Source organism: Sminthopsis crassicaudata, chromosome 2 (assembly GCF_048593235.1).
Source record: "Sminthopsis crassicaudata isolate SCR6 chromosome 2, ASM4859323v1, whole genome shotgun sequence".
Taxonomy (NCBI): domain Eukaryota; kingdom Metazoa; phylum Chordata; class Mammalia; order Dasyuromorphia; family Dasyuridae; genus Sminthopsis; species Sminthopsis crassicaudata.
The window spans coordinates 451,823,291-451,843,548 of NC_133618.1; the positions used below are offsets into that span (position 1 = coordinate 451,823,291).

The 20,258-nt window shown below is 39.7% G+C and overlaps 1 protein-coding gene across 4 annotated transcripts in view; it reads right to left on the minus strand.

Annotated features, from left to right (window-relative positions):
• Positions 1 to 20,258, minus strand: part of TTLL9 (tubulin tyrosine ligase like 9) — a 41,750-nt gene that overhangs the window by 5,173 nt on the left and 16,319 nt on the right. For 3 of the 4 annotated variants that reach the window (XM_074292778.1, XM_074292777.1, XM_074292776.1), the window contains exons 6-8: positions 13,052 to 13,120; positions 12,235 to 12,325; positions 8,241 to 8,281 (exon numbers count right to left, since the gene is read on the minus strand). In XM_074292778.1, the coding sequence (XP_074148879.1) occupies positions 8,241 to 8,281; positions 12,235 to 12,325; positions 13,052 to 13,120 (201 nt within the window). Of the gene's footprint in view, positions 1 to 2,145; positions 2,205 to 7,588; positions 7,678 to 8,207; positions 8,211 to 8,240; positions 8,282 to 12,234; positions 12,326 to 13,051; positions 13,121 to 20,258 lie in introns of all 4 variants that reach the window. The other variant, XM_074292779.1, reaches the window with a different exon arrangement.

Consider the following 20,258-nt stretch of genomic DNA (forward strand, 5'->3'; position numbering starts at 1 on the left):
CCACCCCTGTCATTTTATCGAGGCCCTGAGATGTAGAATGTTTGTCCTTTGTCAGATAAGTAACAATTAACAAAATATGGATTTGGACTTGGGGCCACTGACTCCCATTGTAGAGCTCTTTCCATTGAACCTTACTATCCTTTAATACCTGGGATGAGTTGGGGGTCCTGAATTATCAGGCAGAAGAGCCAAATGATTATGAAGTGAGCATATTAGGGTTTAACAAAACCAACTTTTAGGATGTATCCTTGCTTCAAATCACATTTAGTCCCACCTGCTAGTTCACGGTAACAGGGAAATCTCAGGGGTGGAGCTTCTGCTTAAGCCCTCAACTAACCAGAAAATTCCATTCCATTTCTGTTGTACTAAATCATCACTGTCTAGTTCTCAGACACAGGCCCTATCTTCTAGGAGGTTATAGTCAGGGACACTGGAACCTTCCTTTTTGGTTCCATGGCAGATGACGTCTCTTGGGCTCTCATTTATTGGACTAGATCATCTCCAGTCCTCCATCTCCACAGTCCTCATTCTTTTTCTCCTCTCAAGATTTGAGTAAGAAAAAAAGTCCATTAGCTCAGCATTTAACACCCTTGCCTGTCCATCACTGGTGAAACTATAAAGTTGTTTATAGAGTTTGTACAGACTCTGAAAAGAATAACCCAGAGCACAGAATCTTGAATCTAAAGAAGAATGAAGATCATCCATTGTTTGATTGATGAGGAAAAGCAGGTTAGGGGGATGAAGTACTCTGCTTAAACTCACACAGAAAGTTAGGAGTAGAAATGAGAAGTGAGCCCTTGCCTCTGAGACTCTTAACCTCTTCCTTTATTGTGGTAGAGAATTATATGGGCATATATCTTCATATGAGAATTGCTGGACATCACCATGGCTACATGGCACTGTGGCCTCCTGACATGTACCTGGTTGGCAGAGGGTTCCTAAAGCCTTGCCAGGGGGGAAGTCCTGTGTGGAAGGGCCCACATAGCTCTGAATGGGAAAAGTCTAAGTGCCTAGGTGGGGAGCAGCTTTGTGTTCTGCAAGGTGACTCGGCCTCCTGGGGCCATCTGCCAAGAAGCTGTAGCTCTAGGGTCACATGACAAGTGCCTATGTCAGATTCATGGCTCAGCCCCTCAGCAGTCAGAGGTATCTGTAAAACATCTATAGATGCTGGGGTTTTACTTCACTCCTTTCCAGTGCTGGTGAATTTTGGGGTTGAAGTGTGTGTGTGTGTGTGTGTGTGTGTGTGTGTGTGTGTGTGTGTATGTGTGTGTGAATGAACTAAAGAGAAGAAGCATGGTACAATGGGAAAAGAGAGAGAAGAAAAGAGAAAAGGAAGAGAGAGAGAGAGAGAGAGAGAGAGAGAGAGAGAGAGAGAGAGAGAGAGAGAGAGAGAGAGAGAAAGCGAGCGAGAGAGAGAGAGACAGAGAAAGAGAAAGAAAGAGAGAGAGAGAGAGAGAGAGAGAGAGAGAGAGAAAGAGAGAGAGAAAGCGAGCGAGCGAGAGACAGAGAGAGAGAAAGAGAGAGAGAGAAAGAAAGAGAGAGAAGGAGGGAGCGAGGGAAAGAAAAAGAGGGAGGGAGGGAGGGAAAGGGAGAGAAAAGGAGGGAGGGAGGGAGGGAGAGGGAGAGAAAAGGAGGGAGGGACTAGTCACAACTTCACTGGTCTTCAGTTTCCTCATTTGAAAAGTGAGAAGACTGGACTACACAGCCTTAGAAGTGCTTTTAATTTCAAAATTCATGATCTTTCAAATAAATAAATCAACTTTCACCAACCAGAGACCATCCAGTGGCAAAAGAGCGATAGAAGGTTTTTTCTTCAATAATTCTCTGGCCAGTCAAGAAAGGACAAGGAAGTGAGAGCAGAAAATAAGTGGGTCAAAACCCTTGATAGGTCAGGAATCTACCTTTCCTGTCTTTGGGCTCAGAGTCCATCCCAATCAAGCCCTCCAGGAGAATGGACTTCTGGGTAGAATAGGCTTTCTTCCTTGTGGGAAACTGTCCCTTGTCCCAAGTCCCCCAAGTCTTCAGATTCTGGTTATCAAGGATATAATGACTCAAGAAGCCTTGCTCCCAGGACCCTGACCTCCCAGGATGCTGTCTTTGGTCCATGCCCTTGGATAGGAGCGGCAGTTTCTGCTGCTCACTCACCTTCTCTGGATCATAATCAGGGGATGTCTTCTGCACAGCAACGTTGGTGAGGTGAACATCTGACAGAGATAAGCAGTCAAGGTCTAGGATTAGAAACTACAAAATCCTTCCCTCCACAACTGGGCAGGGAGCTAACCATGTCTCCCAACCTCCCACACTTATCTTAGTGGCAAGTTTTTCCATCCTCCCAAGATAATCTCAAGGGTCCTTCTAGTTCTAAATTCTTCCCATTTCAAAGTTAACAATCACTATTGTCTTTTGATGATTCATATGATAACTAATGATGTGACAAAAAAAGAACCTAGCATTGTCAATGATCCTAAAGTTCTATACTAAAAGCTGAAGGCTTTGTTGGTGCATAGGTAGGGTCTCCATTGCTATTGTCCGTCGGAGAATGGCAATTTATAAGAGAAAGAAAGATTCTGGACTTCTGGGCATGGCTTAAAATATAAGAATAGTGATAGAGCTGCTATCCAGGGATGGAACACACTGCCCAAAGGCCAGTTAAAAACATGGGGGAAAAAAACCTCATCAAGAAAGAATGGCAGGAAAGAAACTCAGCAAATCATAGACAAGAAGAGAACAAGCACAAGACTTCTGGATCAAAATATAGGTAGTTAACTTGGCCAACTAAAGATCCTTATGTAAAGAGGCAAATTTGATCTCACTGGTGTCAGTGAAACTTGATAGGACAAGACTATAACTGGTATATGACTCTAAAAAGGTTTACAGTCAAAAGGTAGTGAATCAATAAAATAAATAATAATAGTGTAATAGTAAATCAATAAAAAAAGAGGAGGAATTTAGTAGCATTACATATTAAGAAAATAGATATACTCATGAAATTCAAGAACCAGAGGGAATATATGCAAATCATTTGTGTTAGGATTAACTGCAGTGGAAGAAGAGCAATACTATTGTGACTTATAGGCCTCCTTTAAAGGAGGAATTAAAAAGGAGTTTGGGGACAGGTGAAATTCCAGACATGGTAATATAATATTACAGTTTTAAGGGACTTCAATATATGCAATATATGCTAAAACTCTTTCTCTGCCAAAAGCGAATAAATTTGTGATTTGTATTAATGATAATTTTATCCTTCAAAAGGTGAAGTAAGCAACGCTGTTCTGAACTTGATTCTGACCAACAAAAAGGAACCAATTGCTTAAGATGAACCTTGAGAACAAGAGATCATAACATAAGAAAGATGGTGATGGAGAAGAAAGCTGGCCACAACCTATAGACACCAGAGCGGATCCAAATGGGTCCAGGGAAAGGATGGCCTAAATGATATTGAAAGTAGTTGGCCTAAGAAGGATGGGAAATTCCCACGAATAAGCAGAAATTATTCCATCAAGGGGTTAAAATGGTGCCTTGATGTGGATACACAGGGAATTCATCAACTACCTCAGGTTACAAAAGGACAAGCACAGCAAATGAAAGCTATGGCAAGTAGTGAAGAATGAAAATAAAGCAGCAGGGTTCTATAAGAATCAGCAAGTGTGCTAAAACACTACAAGAAGTGCAAGTGGCAACCAAGGAGGACACAGTTATGTTGGAAGCAAAGGGAAGATCAAAGAAGAGTACAAAGGGTGAGTAGAAGGATGATGATTGATAACAGAGAAGGATGAACTTTTCAACTCTTATTTTGTTCCTTATTTTCTTCCAATGAGAAAAAATTTTGGATTGGTTTAATTAATGAAGAGTGTGGGTAAGCAGTAAGGAACTATCAGACAAGCAAGTCACTAGGCTGAGATGACCTACATATTGCAGTACTGAAAAAACTAGATGTGACTGATGAGCCATTGCTAGTGATTTTTAAAAGATCATGGGAGTCTACAACAGTACCTGGGACTTGAAGAAGAGCAAATATACCCATTTTAAAAAACGGGGATGGGGGCAGCTAGGGGGCAGCTAGGTGGCGCAATGGATAGAGCACCAGCCCTGAATTCAGGAGGACTAGAGTTCAAATCTGACCTCAGACACTTAACACTTCCTAGCTATGTGAGCCTGGGCAAGTCACTTAACCCCAGCCTCAGAAAAAAAAACAAAAAAAACGGGGATAGAGAACAGTGTTTTCCAACATAGATAAGTAAGCTTGACTCTAAGAAATTGTAGAACACACAATTAAATGCATTGAATGTGAACATTTAATTCAACACCAATTAAAATAGTTGAGGGTCAACTATATGCAAAGCATCCAAGAATTTAATTCTATTAAGGGAATAAAATACACAAATGCATAATAAGCAAATAAAATGTGCATGCATGGGAAGAAATTAAAAGGTAGGTTTAAGACAGAGAACACCAAGGAATGAATGTAAGCTCCTCTCACAGTAGAAACCTATTCATGCATTGCATTTGTATCTAACACAGTTAGCACATAGTAGGTGTTTTAATAATTAAGTCAACAAGCATTTCTTAATCTTAAGGCATTGTGGGTTAAGAGGAAAGGTAAAGGACATGCTTGTGAAGGTACTTGTGAGCTAAAAAGGAAACAATGGACAAGTGTGTATAATATATAAGATAAACTGGAAATATAGTTGATAGGTTGATAACTAAAAACCAACCTTGACTTCATCAAATCAAGCCACACCTAATTAAGTTCACTTCCTTTTTTGACAGAGCAACTTAACTGGTACTTCAAGAAAGTATCACATTTTGTCATTCATTTTGTTTTTTTTTATTTGTGCTATTTATGCTGTTAGACTGAGTGCCTTGAGAGTAGACCTATTTTACTTCTCTATTTGTTCCCCTAGTGCTTAGCACTGGTGTCATAAATAGTAAGCATGTGATACATTCTTAACTCATTCATTCCTTGATTTATACATTCATAATATAATTAGATTTTAGCAAAGTGTTTCACAAAGTATTTCAAGTTATGCTTGTGGACAAAATGGAAGATAATAGTACTGTTAGGAGTGTGAGATGGAGGTGATAGTACTATTAGAAGGAAGCAAAACTAATTGAATGATTGGGCTCCGGATCAATGTTGCCTGAGAAAGAATTAGTGGAAAAATTCATGGATTGTATGTAGAGCCACAGACAGTGGGAGAACTCTGGGTGAGGCAGAAGACCCTTCAGCCCAGAGGGAGGGAACCTGCTAACAACATCTGGTTCCGCTCCCATCTTCTCTAAGGGCTCTCGGACTTCCTGAGAAGTCAGGGGGCAGTGACCACCTGTGTTGTGATTGAAGCAGAATGATACCAGGTGGCAAACTACGTACAATAGCAAGTTGTTTATGTGGTCCCACGTGTGCAGTATATAGTGGGTATATGCCCAGTGTTTTTGTTAGTTAAGGGTATGAGGGTATAAAAAGGGGAAAGAACTGGGAATAAATGGACTCCATATTTTAACCATCCTCAGGAGTCCCACCTTATCACTTCTTCACTAGGACAGTACATTTTAATCACCCCAGCTTGGGGGCTCTAAAAAGCAGGACACAACATTTGTCTTTGGCCTTATTCTACTCATTATTTGTATCAATGACTTGGAGGAAGGCATCCACTTTGATTGTCAAATTTGCAGAATATGATAGCTAAAACGCTGTATGACAAAATACAAATTCCCCTATAGATTATTACAATGAACCAAATTAATTAATAGGGATAAATAAATGTGAAGTTCTACCCTTAAGTCCAAATAATCAACTTCAAGAGTACAGAATGAGGAGCTTTTGGCAAAACAACATTCTTATGGGAGAGATCTGGTGCTTTTAGTGAGCCACTAGATCAATACTCAACACTAGTGTGACAAAGCAGTCAAGAGAACAAATGCTATACTATATTTCACTTAAAAGGTAACAGAACAAGGAAGGTAATAATTCCCCATGTTGTCTCTTTTAGACTAGATTTAAACCTTGAGGGACATAAAAAATCTTTCCAGAGAAAAAATGGTAACTAACATAGGTGATAGGATTCTCAATGTTCCATACAAGAATGAAGAAGTAGAGGATGTCTAGCCTAAAAAAATATATAACTTGAAGACATAATCACTGTTTTGCATTAAAGGAAAGAACTAGGAACATCAAGCGGAAATTGCAGAGGCAGATTTGATTCAATTAGAGCTGGATGGGATGTGTAAGGAAATAGTGGTCTCTCTCAATCATTTCAATTCTACAAACATTAAATATGACAGGCATTGTTTTAGGTGCGAGAAGTCTCTAGGCAGAGACAGGACACTCTCAAAGATGTCACAGAACAGATTCTCGGTCTTGGATTAGATGGCTCCTGAGATCCATCTAGTAAATCCTGAGATACTCTGATTCAGTGATCTTGGGTCTGGAAAGAGGCTCATAGACTAGAATTTAAATGAGGAAAAGGAAAGAACACAGGCCAAGGAACACAGGGAGTAGCAGAAAGTTGTCTGGAGGAAATTCACCAGTCTACTATACCCAATTCTAATCTCTCTCCTGAACACCAAAGTTGCAACTCTAAAGGTCTGCTTCTACAGGCCTACCCCTGAGATTCCTCTGGCACCTCCAATTCAAGATGGCTAAAATAGAAATGATCATCTTTCCCCTTAAATTCTTCTTCCAAACTTCCCTATTTCTATTAAGGGCATTTTAATCTTCCCAATCACGTGGGTTCATAATCTCAGAGTTATCTGTGATTCTGCCATCTCTAATAGAGAATCTTTCATATACAATCAGTTGTTAAGATATTTCTTATTCTATACCTCCACAATATCTCTAGCATCCATCCCATTCTCTCTACTCATAGAGTCATCACCTTAATTTAGGCCATCATCTGGCCTTAGACTTGAACCACTGTAATGGAGTTTCCAGATAGTCTTCCTATTTCTAGTCTTCTCTCTCTAAGCCATTTTCCACATACTTGAAAAGATGAATTTCCCATGATACAGGTCTTGCAATATCTTCTATGCAAAAACAACAACAACAAAAAAAAAACCAAAAAACAAAAAACCTTCCATGGCTCTCTATTATTCCCATGATAAATACAACCTTCTCAAATCTGGTGTCTAAGGCCCTCCAGAAGCTGGTTGTAACCTACATTTCTAGCTTTATTTCATATCATTCCATCTCTATTCCAGCAAATCAGCTCCTGAGTAATGTCGAGTTCTCCAAACTCAGAATTTCATACCCAACCTCTGTGTAATTGCATAAGCCATTTCAGATGTATGGGTTCATTTGCACAAATCCGGCCTTTCCTACCTCCATGCCCAGAAAATATTCTCTCATTCTCTCTGTCTTCTCAGAATTTTTGAAGGTTCAGTTCATTATCATCTTCCCTATGAAACTTTTCTTCATTCCTTCTTCCTCTAGTTGTTAATATTCTCTCTTCAATTTTTGAATTTACTTGTTTGCATTCATATACCCATAGTAGAACATAAGCTTCTTGAGGACAAGGCCTCTGTCTTTGTCATAGTATTGCTGATACTCAGTGTTCCAACTAGGTACTTAACCAGTATTTGTTGAGGATACAGTGATCATCAATACTGCTCAGGGTGAAGCGGGTGTTGGAGAACCGAACAAAGCCATCTCGATACAACCATGCCCGAAGGGGGACGGTACTGTTGAAGAGAAGAGAAGTCAGAAAGAGGGAGGAAGACACAGGGAGACAGGAGGATTGAAGTAAGGGAGAGAAAAAAGAATGGAGAGACACAGAACAGATGAAGAGAAAAGACAGTAAGGAGAGATAGGAGAGGAAGAGACAGTGAAGGAAGGAGAGGAAAACAGTTGGGGTGAAGAGAATGGAAAGAGACAAGATAAAGAGAAATAGTGTAGAAGAGAGTATCAGAGAACGATGGAAAGTGGAAGAAGGAAGAAAGTGCGTGGCAGAAGAATGGAGAGGAGGAAGGAAAGATACCAGAGAAGAAAGCATGGAGGAAGAGACAGGGAGACTTAAGACAAATAGAGGCAAAGGTGAGGGAGTAATGAAAGGAGAACCAGGTTTCAGGTCAGAGAAAATTTTGTTCCCATTACCTGGAAAATTTAAGAATGTGCCTCCCTCCAGCTTTTCAACTTACTTCCTTAGTTTACAATAAAACTGGATAAGAAAGTTCATGCTGGTCACCAGGCCTGATCCCCAAACTCACACCACCTCCTACAGCAGCCAATGAATTCAGTTACTTACAGACATCACCAGGACATACACTCGCAGGTCAAATTTGCGCCCTATGGAGCAGAGAATTAATGTTAGGTATATATCACCTTTTTTATTCCATCCCCATCTCAAGCCAATTAGTGTCACACAGAGAGCTTGTTACGTTGTACCCCTAACCCAAGTCAGCTGGCTCACAAGTATGATGCCCTTCTCACAATGACACTGGAATAGCAGATATGGATGATTCAATATCCCCCTTGCCACTGCTAAAGACATGACTCAAAGCACAAGTACTACTTACACATGACTTCTCATTTCTATTTCTTTTAAAATTAGTTTCAATTATTAGTGCCATAATATATTATTCCTTGCCCAGTGGATGAAGTTAGGATCTCAGAAAAGAGAACCTCAGGCAGGAGTCAGGTCACCAACCAAGGTGTGCCTTGTGCTGCTATCACATAGGGTTGTACTATTGACTGGTTTGACTTAACTGTTTTTCTTGTTAGAAGGGAAGGGTCATTGGGAATGGGGGTGAGTATATCTGGAAAGAACTGCAATGAAAAAACAAAAGACCTTTTTTCAACCAATTTTAAAAATATCTTTTAAATTTAAATTTTAAAAAATCAGATAAATTGTATCTAGGGGAAAAAAGAAATCCGGCAACTTACTCCTGATACAATCAATGTAGAAGAGTACACAGACCTTCAGAAGCAACAAGAAAAAGTAATCCTACCCTCCAAGAAGACAAGATAATTGATTCTTCAAGAGGACAATTCAAGCATTGAGGTTTGTTCCACAGTAGGAGCTTAATAAAGTTTATTGTTGTTAGCACCAGGAGCTATCTCAGTGAAAGAGAAACACACACAGAACTCACACCTCCAATCAATTCCATTTAATTCAACAAACAATCCATCTGTGTGCTCCAAGCTGGCAAGACAAAGAGACAAAGACAAGCTGACCCAATCTCCTTCCTTAAAGAGCTTACTTTCTACTAGGATAAGACTGACAGACACTAGGAAGAGAAGGTGGGTTACTTCCTTGGGGCATACCAATAACGTGTTCCCAATATGCACCCAGCAAGAAACAATCTCTAAAAATAACTTGAGGATGGATTAGTGTAAACAGCCCATTAGAGCAAGGGTTCTTAACTAGAGGGCCATAGATCACTCTCAGGGAGACCTGTGAACTTGAATGAGAAAAAAAAAATCACACCTTTATTTTCTCTAACCTCTAACTGAACTTTGGAGTTTTCTCCAAATATTAATTCTGAATTGCTATTTAACTCCACATAGGCCTTTTAAATAGGGGGAAGGGGAAGGAAAGGGGAGAATCTTAAAGTCAAAATTTTTAAAAATGTTTTACATGTAATTGGGAAAAAATTATTTTCAAAAGAATTTCAATTGTTTATTTTTAAAAACCATCATTCTGAGAAGGGGTAAAAGACAAAAAAAGGTTAAGAACTACTCTCTCCACTGAGTGCTGTCTTTGTTTTTGGAAGCTTTGGGATTGAATCTTGGATGTGTATGCTATTTAGTGAGTGAGAGAGAGAGAGAGAGAGAGAGAGAGAGAGAGAGAGAGAGAGAGAGAGAGAGAGAGAGAGAGAGAGAGAGAGAGAGAGAGAATATTAAGTGTCATGTATGAAAAACATGTTAAAGTATATCTTAATACAATATATATATATACATATTTATACAGTTCTCTTGTTGCACAAGAAAAATTGGATTCAGAAAGGTAAAAATAACTTAGGAAGAAAAACAAAAATGCAAGTAGTTCACATTCATTTCCCAGTGTTCTTTCTCTGGGTGTAGCTGATTCTGTTCATCATTGATCAATTGGAACTGAATTGGATCTTCTTATTGTCTGGCTCTTATTTTCTTTAAAAAAATTTTATTGGTGTTATTTGTTTTAACATCATGTCATTCCTGGAAATAGACCTGCCACCCCCAATCTAAATCCTCCAAACCTGGAATTAAACCTCTATTGTAACAAAGAAAAAATAGTTAAAGGAAAACCTTTGCCACTATGACTTAGCTGGACCGTTAGGTAGCACTGGGGTTCCAGTAAAAAGAGAGAAAAAAAGAATAGCCCATTTCATAATGTTCTTCTGAAACCTTTGCGGGCTTCTGATCAGCTCAGCCTTGTCATCATTTAAAGTACTCTTTTCATTTACATTATTGTCATTGTGTGTATTATTTCCCTGGTTCTACTCTGATTTCACTCTGAATCGGTTAGTTCACATACATCTTCTAGAGTTCTCTGAATTCCTGCTATTCAGTACATTTTATTTTGCACAGTAACAATACATGATGTTTGTGATACCACAATTGGTTTAGCCACTGTACAAAATACTGCTATTAATATTTAGGCACATACTTCTGGTTCTTTGACTTTCTTGGGGTATATGTTCAAAAGGAGAATAGTCAAGTCAAAGTGCATGGATTGTTGGATCACTTTTCTTGCATAATTTCAAACTGATACCCAGAGCACCTGTATTCAGTCATCACTCTATCAATAGTAAACTACTGTGCCTGTCTTCTCATAGGTGCCCCAACTTTGGCTTCCGTTTTTTTTTTTTTGTCATCTTTGCCAGTTTGCAGGATGGAAGATAAAACTTCAGAGTGACTTTAATTTGCATATTTTTGGTAAATTATTTGAATTGTTCTCCTTTGGTCATATTTTGCATTTCTTCTTTTGAAAACTATTCATATTGACTCAAACTTATTAAGAATACAAATCATTCTCCAACTGATAAATGGTCAAAGAATATGAATCGACATTTTTCAGATGAAGAAATTAAAGCCATTTCTAGTCATATGAAGAGATGCTCTAAATAACCATTGATGAGAACAATGCAAATTAAGACAACTCTCAGATTGGCTAAAATGACAGGAAAAATTATGTATGTTGGAAGGGATGTGGGAAAACTTGGACATTGATGCATTGTTGATGGAATTGTGAATACATCCAGCCATTCTGGAGAGCCATCTGGAACTATGCCCAAAGGGCTATCAAACTGGGCATACCCTTTGATCCAGCAGTGTCACTCTCTGGGTTCCCAAAGAGATCATAAATGATGGAAAAGGACCTACATGTGCAAAAATGTTTGTGGCAGCCTTCTTTGTGGTGGCCAGAAACTGGAAACTGAGTGGATGCCAATCAATTGGAGAACGGCTGAATAAATTGTGGTATATGAATGTTATAGAATATTATTGTTCAATAAGAAACAATCAGCAGGAGGGAAAATTTGGAATAGAAGTGAGTGCAAGGGATAATGTAAAAAATTACCCATGCATATGTACTGTCAAAAAAAGTTATAATTTAAAAATTAATAAAAAAATGTTAAAAAAAAAAAAAAAAAAAAAGAAAAAGAATCAATCAGCAGGATGACTTTACAGAAGCCTGGAGAGACTTACATGAACTGATACTAGGTGAAATGAGTAGAACTAAGAGAATATTGTACACTGCAACAAGAAGTTTGTGATGATCAACTGTGATAAACATAGCTTGCTTGACTGCAAAGGATAAAAAGCCAATTCTGGCCCTCACCAGAGCTGTACAATTTCCTGTCTCTCGTTATGATAAAGCAAAGGCCAGATGATATCTTGGGGATATTCTAGAAGGAATCATGCATGATATAAGGAGCTGAACCACATAAAGTCTGAGGTCTCTTCCAGCTCCAAGATTCAGAGGCTAAGACTATGGCCAGCATATTCTTCCTCCATCTTTCCCTGAGTTTCATCCCACAAGAGACTTCTCCCTTCTCTGAGCTCCTATGGTCTTACTGTAAATCATCAATCTACTTGTTTTGCATAGAATTCTGGGAAACTTTGTGTGTCTGTCTGCACTTTCTCTTTCTAAGAGGGGACGGAAATACTAAGTTATTTGAGGGTAGAAACTAGGCTTTAAACCAGTCTGTCTTTCAGGGAAGTCCTGGTACCAGGCTGGACACAATGGGTTCCCAGTAAATGTCTGTTTCTTGACTAGTCAGAGAGAAGGGGGGGGGGGCCACAGGGAGCCACTCTACCTCCTATCAAATAAGGATTCTCGATGTAACGTTGGGCTACGTAGTTCTCCACCGGAATGTCATCTTTCTGGTCATCGGAGCGGCCCACATCCTGACAGACACAAAGCCCCAACTTCTGTTTTCTTCATGATCAGCACAAGCTAGAAGAGATATGACGGGGAGCTCCCTGTCCCAGCCCGGGCTTCCCTCTCCAGTCCACCTGCCCCCTGCCATTCTCCTTAAACACATGGCTTTCATGGGTTTACTGGCACTCCAGGCTGGCTACAGTGCTTGGCTAAGGGATTTCTTGGCAAGAGTGGCCTGTGTTGCCATGCTGGGAGTAAGGGGAACTCCCACACATATGGTGGCCCTCCTGTTTCTCTGTGCCTCTGGCAACTGCCCTGGGATGATAAGCCCTGTTTCCACTTTAGTTTTAGTTTTAGTTTCCACTGGTGCTCCCATATCCCACATCCATAGAAAAGGGCCAAGAGGGCAGGTTTTCCAATATTAAGTCACAGGGTGGGTACTTTTGGAACCATCCACTCTAACCCCTTCATTTTACAGAGGGGAGGACTGAAACCCCTACAGGTGACAAAGGTCACACAGGATGTCAATGGAAGAGTTGGGAACAATGGCGGTCCTCTGACCTACATCATATTGTCCCCAATAGCAAAAAATGAAGAATAAGCTGTCAGGGGCCCCAGAGATGAAGGAAAAAACTATAGACCAAAAGACATAGCGGGGTCATCTCAAAGCTAGGAACTAGGGGAGAAATGTCCTTTCATTTGTGGGGGGAGCAAAGTTGGTGATAGGGGAAAAAGGAAGAAGAAAACTGTACCTTCCTCCAGTCCATTATGTCCTTGAGCTTCCGGAAAAGGAAAATGCCTTTTCCCTGGGATCTGGCCACCTGGATCAGGGAAGAGGAGAGGAAAGCAAATAACAGAAAAGAGAATACTAGATTAAATCTTTTTTTTCCCCTGAGGCTGGGGTTAAGTGACTTGCCCAGGGTCACACAGCTAGGAAGTGTTAAGTGTCTGAGACCAGATTTGAACTCAGGAAGATGAATCTTCTAGACTCCAACCCTGGCACTCTAGCCATTGTACCACCTAGCTGCCACTGCATTCTACATCTTAACCATCTCCCCTTAAAGTCCAATGAAACTGACTCAAGACTAAGCCCAAGAGTCCCAAGAACAGTAATGTCATCCTAAACTACCAGTCTTGCTTCTAGCCTATCCCCTGTAGCCATTATTCAGGGAATCAATCCTTGTACATATGTGACCTGAAAGCTGTTTCTGCAACCCTTGACTCCTCAACAACCACAGCTTCTGAAGACCAAGAAAAGAAAGTTTTTGCCACCAAAGTCCTGGCATTGTCACATGGTTCCGCATCAGAAATGGATAAGATTTATCAGTGGAAATGACATCAAAGAAAAGATTAAGATACTTTTTACTATATGGGATAGCTCCTTGAGAAGAGAGAGAGAAGGATACTGGGGAAAACAATGATGTTAAAAACAGAAAACATCAACAAAAACATATATTAGAAAAGAATATATAGTACCATTTGCTTTGCTGCTAAGCCCTAAGGACCACAAGGCCTTTCAATTTGTAGCTGAAACTTTGAACATGAAATTCCTGAGAGCACATAGAAAGCACTTAAAAATGCCTTTTATTCATATGAATGTGAACATGTGTCTCAGTGCAAGTCAGTGTGTATGTATATATACATATATAGATAAACAGATAGATTATATAAATTTTTGTTCTGCCTAGTTGGGAAGAATCACTCATTTAGTCTTTAGTTAATTCCTCTCCTTCCTCTTCCCAATCTGAGTCCACCTGTCATGCTGATCAGGGGTCCCAAGAAACTGGGCCGTGGACAAGCCTAGGGTTCCTCACTTGAGTCAAATAAGCCTTCTGTCCTTGCTTCCCTCCTCTATACAATGCCATGCAGAAAGAGCCCCTGAAACAAAAGCTATGATTAGCAATCAATGCTCATTACCCAAACAATACTCAATTCACTTCTAATGTCTTTGAAATTCATGACATGACTATTTTTAGCAACAGATTTACTGAATAAATTTGTTTTTAAAATGTTCTTGCAAAATATTTGTAGTAGCCTTTTTTTGTAGTGGCAAAACCTGGAAACCAAGTGGATGCCCATTAGTTGGAGAATGGCTGATTAAGTTATGGGATATGAATGTTATGGAATATTATTGTTCTGTAAGAAATGGCCAGCAGGATGATTTCAGAGAGGCCTACAAAGACTGATGAACTGATGTTGAGTGAATTGAGTAAAACCAAGAGAACATTGTACACGGCAACAACAAGATTATGTGATGTTCAACTATGATGGACTTGGCTCTTTTCAACAATGAGATGATTCAGGCCAATTCCAATAGACTTGTGATGGGGAGAGCCATCTGCATCCAGAGAGAGGACTGTGGAAACTGAATGTGGATCACAACATAGTATTTTCACCTTTTTGATATTGTTTGCTTGCTTTTTTTTCTTTCTCATTTTCCTTTTTGATCTGATTTTTTTGTGCAGAATATTAAATATGAAAAGAAGAATTGCACATGTTTAATCTATATTGGATTACTTGTGGTCAGGGAAGGGAAGGGGAAGAAGGAAGGAAGAAATATTTGGAACATAAAGTTTTACAAGGGTGAATGTTGAAAATTACCTTTGAATGTATTTTGAAAATAAAAATCTATTATTAAAAATAATATCTAAAAAATAAAATAATATGTGCTTGTAATTCCTGAACTCAAATCAACTGACTGTGGTCAATGGGAGTGGGATGGAATAAGATGAAATCATTCAGGATGACAGCTGGATTTAAATAGCTATTCTGAAAAATTCACATCTGTGTCATTAACAGTAGCTAGAGCTGAGCTTTTCCAAGGCCCCAGATGTCATTTAATAATCACTAATAATCACTCACATGTGTAGAGTACTTTTCTGTTACACATTCCCATCCACTGTCTTATTTGATCCACATGATCAGGATGGATATTATCCCTATTTTAGAAAAAAAGGTTGAGGTTCCACATAATTTATTTGGGGAGGCCACATTGCTTGTAAATGTCAGAATCTGCACTCAAAGCCAGGGCTTCGAACTCCAATGCTGAAATCTAGGGTGGCCTTATCAAAGAGAGTTTTTCTGCTCTTTGGGGCAGGAAACAGGTACCATATAGTGGAATATGCTTTTAAAAATAGAGTAATACCCTGGACCACCATAACCGCACATTGGCCTATCAAGTCACTTATTAAGTTCCTACAATGTGCCAGACACTTGGACAGGTGCTGGAGATAAAAAGATAAATCATGAAATAGTCCCTGTCCTCAAGGGGCTTCTATTCTGACAAAGAATATAATTCGTATATATATGATTATATACAAAAAACATACAAAATGAAGACTTGTGGGACAGGAAAGTCAGGAAAACCTTCATGCTACCATCTAGGCAGCTGCGTCTGGAAGAGAACGGAATTCCAACAAGTGAAAGTTAGGATAGAGTATCAGAGCAAAGGAATATGAAGTGCACAAGTAACTGCAGGTAAGCCATGGCCTGATAAGTCAGGACGAATCAGGTGGTGGTAAAGAGATCCAAGTGTCCAACAGATACATTTCTATGTGATTCTAGAGATAAGAGGGCTTTACTTAATAGGGAAGCAACACCATTAGAGATATACATCAAGAAATTTGCTTTGACAAATCTACAGAGAGTGGATTCAAATGAGAGAAGACTTAAAGGTGGGACATTCATGAGGATGCTATTTTAATAACGATTCAGATGTGAGGTAATGAGGGCCTAAACTGGGAGGGGGATGTGTATGACTGGAGAGAAGAGGATACCCTGGGGAATTGTGGTGGAGAAAGAAATGACAAGATCAGGTAACTGATTTGGCATGTGGGAGTGAGGAAGTGAGAATGACACAGAGATTTTTGAACCTCGATGATGGAGAGGATGGTAATATCTTCAACAGCAACACAGAAGTTCACAAGATTGATGGGTTAGGGGGTGGAAAGGGGAAAGACAGTAAACTTTGTTTGGGGCAAGTTAAGTCTGAGATTCCATTTGAAATGTCCAACAAGTAGTGAATGATATGGGATTGGAGTTCAGGACAGAGAATCAGGCTGATGAACCAGTGTGAGATAACTGAACCTCTGGGAACTCATGAAGTCAATAATTCACAGAGTCTGGGGAGACAAAATAAGGGGGCTCAGGGCAAAGCCTTGGAGAGTACCCACAATGAGTGGACTTGGCATGGAGGATGATGGAGCAGGGGAGACTGAAAAGAAGTTGTTGGACACCAGGATAGAGCAGTGTGTCAAAAACTCCAGAGAAAAGAGTATCCTGGAGGAGAGGATGGTCAACAGTCACAATTTTAATTGCATGATGAAGTTAAAAGCCAGATTGCAAAGGAAACAGAAAATAGAAAGAGGAGAAGAAGTGAAGGCATAGAGAAGGAATAGCTTCTTCAAAAGTTTGGCTGAGGGTAGCCAGGTGGCACAGTAGATAGAGTACCAGTCTTGAAGTCAGGAGAATGCGAGTTCAAATCTGCTCTCAGACACTTAACACTTCCTAGCTGAGGGATCCTGAGCAAGTCACTTAACCCCGATTGCTTCAGCAAAAAAATAAATAAATAAATAAATAAATAAATAAATAAATAAATAAAAAGAGGCAGAGATTTAAAAATTGGCTGAAGAAAGGAGAGAAGATATAGAATAATGCTTGGGGGAATGGAAGACTATAGGAGGGGTTTTTTTTATTCTTAAGAAGATCTTGGTCTATTTGTATGACACAAAGAAAGGTTGTAATAGGGAGAAATTAAAATTACAGAGAGATGATGCTAGTAGGGAAAATTTGCTAGAGAAGATCAGAGAGGGTGAGATCAAAGACACCTCTTGAGAAGTTGGCCTTTTGAGCCTGGCCATCTCATCATTAGAGAATAAAGTAAGGAGGAAATTGGGACAGTGGCAGAATGATTTCAAGGAATGGCAAAATGAGTGAGATGAGAAGAGGGAGCTCTAGGCAAATGATCTAAGTTTTCTTGGTAAAAGATGAGGTGAGGTCCTCAGCTGAGAGGGTAGGTAGAGGTGTGCTGTAGGGAGAGAAAAGAGAAGGTTTGGGATAGTGATTGTGGAAAGTGGAATAAATAATCAATTATTTGAAAGGAATAAAAAGATAAAGGACCCAGTCACCATGGTTGCATGATTTTTATCAGTTTTGTTCAACAGCTTATGATTAGAAGAGAAACTGGATGAGGACTCTAGGTTTGGTGTTTGACAAGACACGAGCATTAATAAGACAAGGATACAAGGGATCCATGAATATGGATGGTGTAGAGTCGAGTTGGTTCCTTAATAGAGATCTGTCTTAAAAATGGAGATGTCCAAAGTAGGAGTGATGACATGGCACTGAGGGATGGAAGAACTGGTGATCCGAGTAAGGAACAGGGAGAGACAGATGATCAATTATGACCAAAGGAATTTCAGGTTCTTGAGGGGGTGTAAACACTCATGGGTGATGACAAGGTGACCACTCTGGACTGTGGCTGAGGTGAATCGAGTAGAGAAGCTGGTCAAGGCAGTTGAACAAACTGATTAATGGGAATGTCAGAGCACTTGAGGGAACATTGGCATGTATGCTGATAGCCTAATATGAAAGTAAGAGTTGAGATGGAGAGGAAAACAATGAGCCATATATCAAATTCATTAAGAAAAGGGGTGGGAGGAAAGGTTGTCCTGGGGGTTATCAGTTAATAACCACAATGGCCTGAATTGGGTGACAAATTTGGAGAGTGATCAGTAATGAATTCTGATCAGAATGAAATAGAATGGATGGAAGCAGCTCTGCTGATAAAGACAGGTGAGTGGAATGTTTCAGATCTCTGATCAAACTCTATAATTTGATAATATTTCATAAAAATTTAAAACATAGAATGTCAGAGAAACCCTAGAGATTGTCTAGAGCCAGTCTCTATTTTATGGGATGGGAATGGTTGTGGGGAAAGACAGAGGGAAGGGGGAGAGGGAGAGATTAGTACTATCCCCTCCTCTTGAAGAGGGAACCCCAAAACTCTGAAAAATCCTTAAAGGAGAAAACTTCCTTTGACTCTGCCTCAGTGAGGGAACTCCACCCCAAGGACAAACAGTTTCATCTTTGTTATCTGGGTGGGGATGGTTCAGTCCCAAAATCCATTGAATTCAATTCAAATTCTAACCCTGGCTGAAAGCTAGCCAGGAGCCAACCTGGGACTCCAGTAACAAGGCCCCTTCAGTTTGTAGCCAAAACTCCCTATTATAAAAGAGCCAGACTGGTGCCCTCTCTTTGCAGAGGTTCCAAACATGTTGGCACCATGCCTGGCACCCCAAGGATCTCTGCCCAATGCAATGTTTCCAGTGTCCTCCTCTCTTTATCCTCACCTATTTCCTTTAACTAGGCTTTAACCTTACTTCCAATCCCCATAATAAACCTCTTTTATCAATCTAAGTTTTCGGGTCTATAAATTCCTTTACAGAGAACTGCTTGTGCCGCCACTAAACCTCATTTTCATTTGATTTCATTAGATTTCACATCTAAACCTCATCACTCTCAACTGCGCTTTCCTATGTTCATTCATATTTATTCCCTTCTTAGATCTTCATAATAACCTGTGAGGTCAGAAGGATAGAGAGAATTGTTCCCATTTTGAAGATGAGAAAATAAATATCCAGAGAAAGAAATGTTTTGTCTAAGGTCACCTAGCTAATATGTAGTGGAGCTAGGATCAGAACTAAGTTCTTCTGTTTCTGAGCCAGTGTTTTTTTCCACTATTTGCCCCAGACTTGGTTGGAGGGAGGGAAGACAGCTTACCTCAGAGCTTGAGGTATGTCATTTACAAACCATAACTTTCTGGCTAAGAAGTGGAGGAAGGCTATACTACAAACCTCTTCTTACAGATTAACTCCTCCTCTTAATGATATTTTCTTTATTGTTGCTAATTGAGGTTCTAAGAATCAGTCTAATGCTGGGTTTCTACTTAACAATTAGCACAAATTACCCTTCGTCAATGTGGATAATAGCTAGTTGGAATCCTCCAAGCCCCAGATTCCAGTGCTCATTTGCATAATTGCCTACTGATTGTTCGGAATACAGAACCTTCCTTCTATTTCATTTCGGGAGGTCCAGTTTGAGGTCAAGCTCTCCCTCACTTTTCTTCTGACTAGTGCAGCTCATCACCCAATTCCCAATCTTTTCTAATCTGATCACTCTTCTCCCTCACTAACCCACCCAGCTGATAAGCTGCTTTTGTCACCTTTCTAACACACAAATTTGATCCTGATTCTTCAGAGTCTACAAGTTAAAGTCTAAATTCTTCAGAGTTTGACACTCTTTTACCTTTCAGCCAGAGGTTTTGTGAGGTTCAAATGAGATTATAGGTATAAAGCACTTTGCAAATCTTTATCAATGGCTAACAGGAGCAGTAGCAGCAGCCTCCAGCCATCAGGCCTCCCCTTTAGTGATGATTTCATTCTCTAATCCTTCTACTGCACTTTGCTTATTTTTTATTTTTATTTTTTTGAGGCTGGGGTTAAGTGACTCACCCAGGGTCACACAGCTAGGAAGTATTAAGTGTCTGAGTCCAAATTTGAACTCGGGTCCTCCTGAATTCAAGGCTGGTGCTCTATCCACTGCGCCACCTAGCTGCCCCTGCACTCTGTTTATTAAGAAATTCTGATTGGTGCTGATAAATGTTTACCTAGGGGGAGAGGAATGTATGCATTTTTGTTTAATTTGCAGTAACACTTTCTTATCTAGATAATAAACAAAACAATAAATGATGCCCTGATTTATAAATTTCAGATTTCTGAAGTATAAATGTTTACACTGAAAATTTAGCAATCTGGCTTTACAAAGTCAGTTAGATATGTTTTCATCATATTTCTGCTTCTAGTCCCCTCTCCCATTACAATATGTTCCATGCTCCTAAACAAACAAAACAGCTCAAGAGTTTTCTAAACAGTATAGGATTTCCTTTTTCCCTACCAGGTG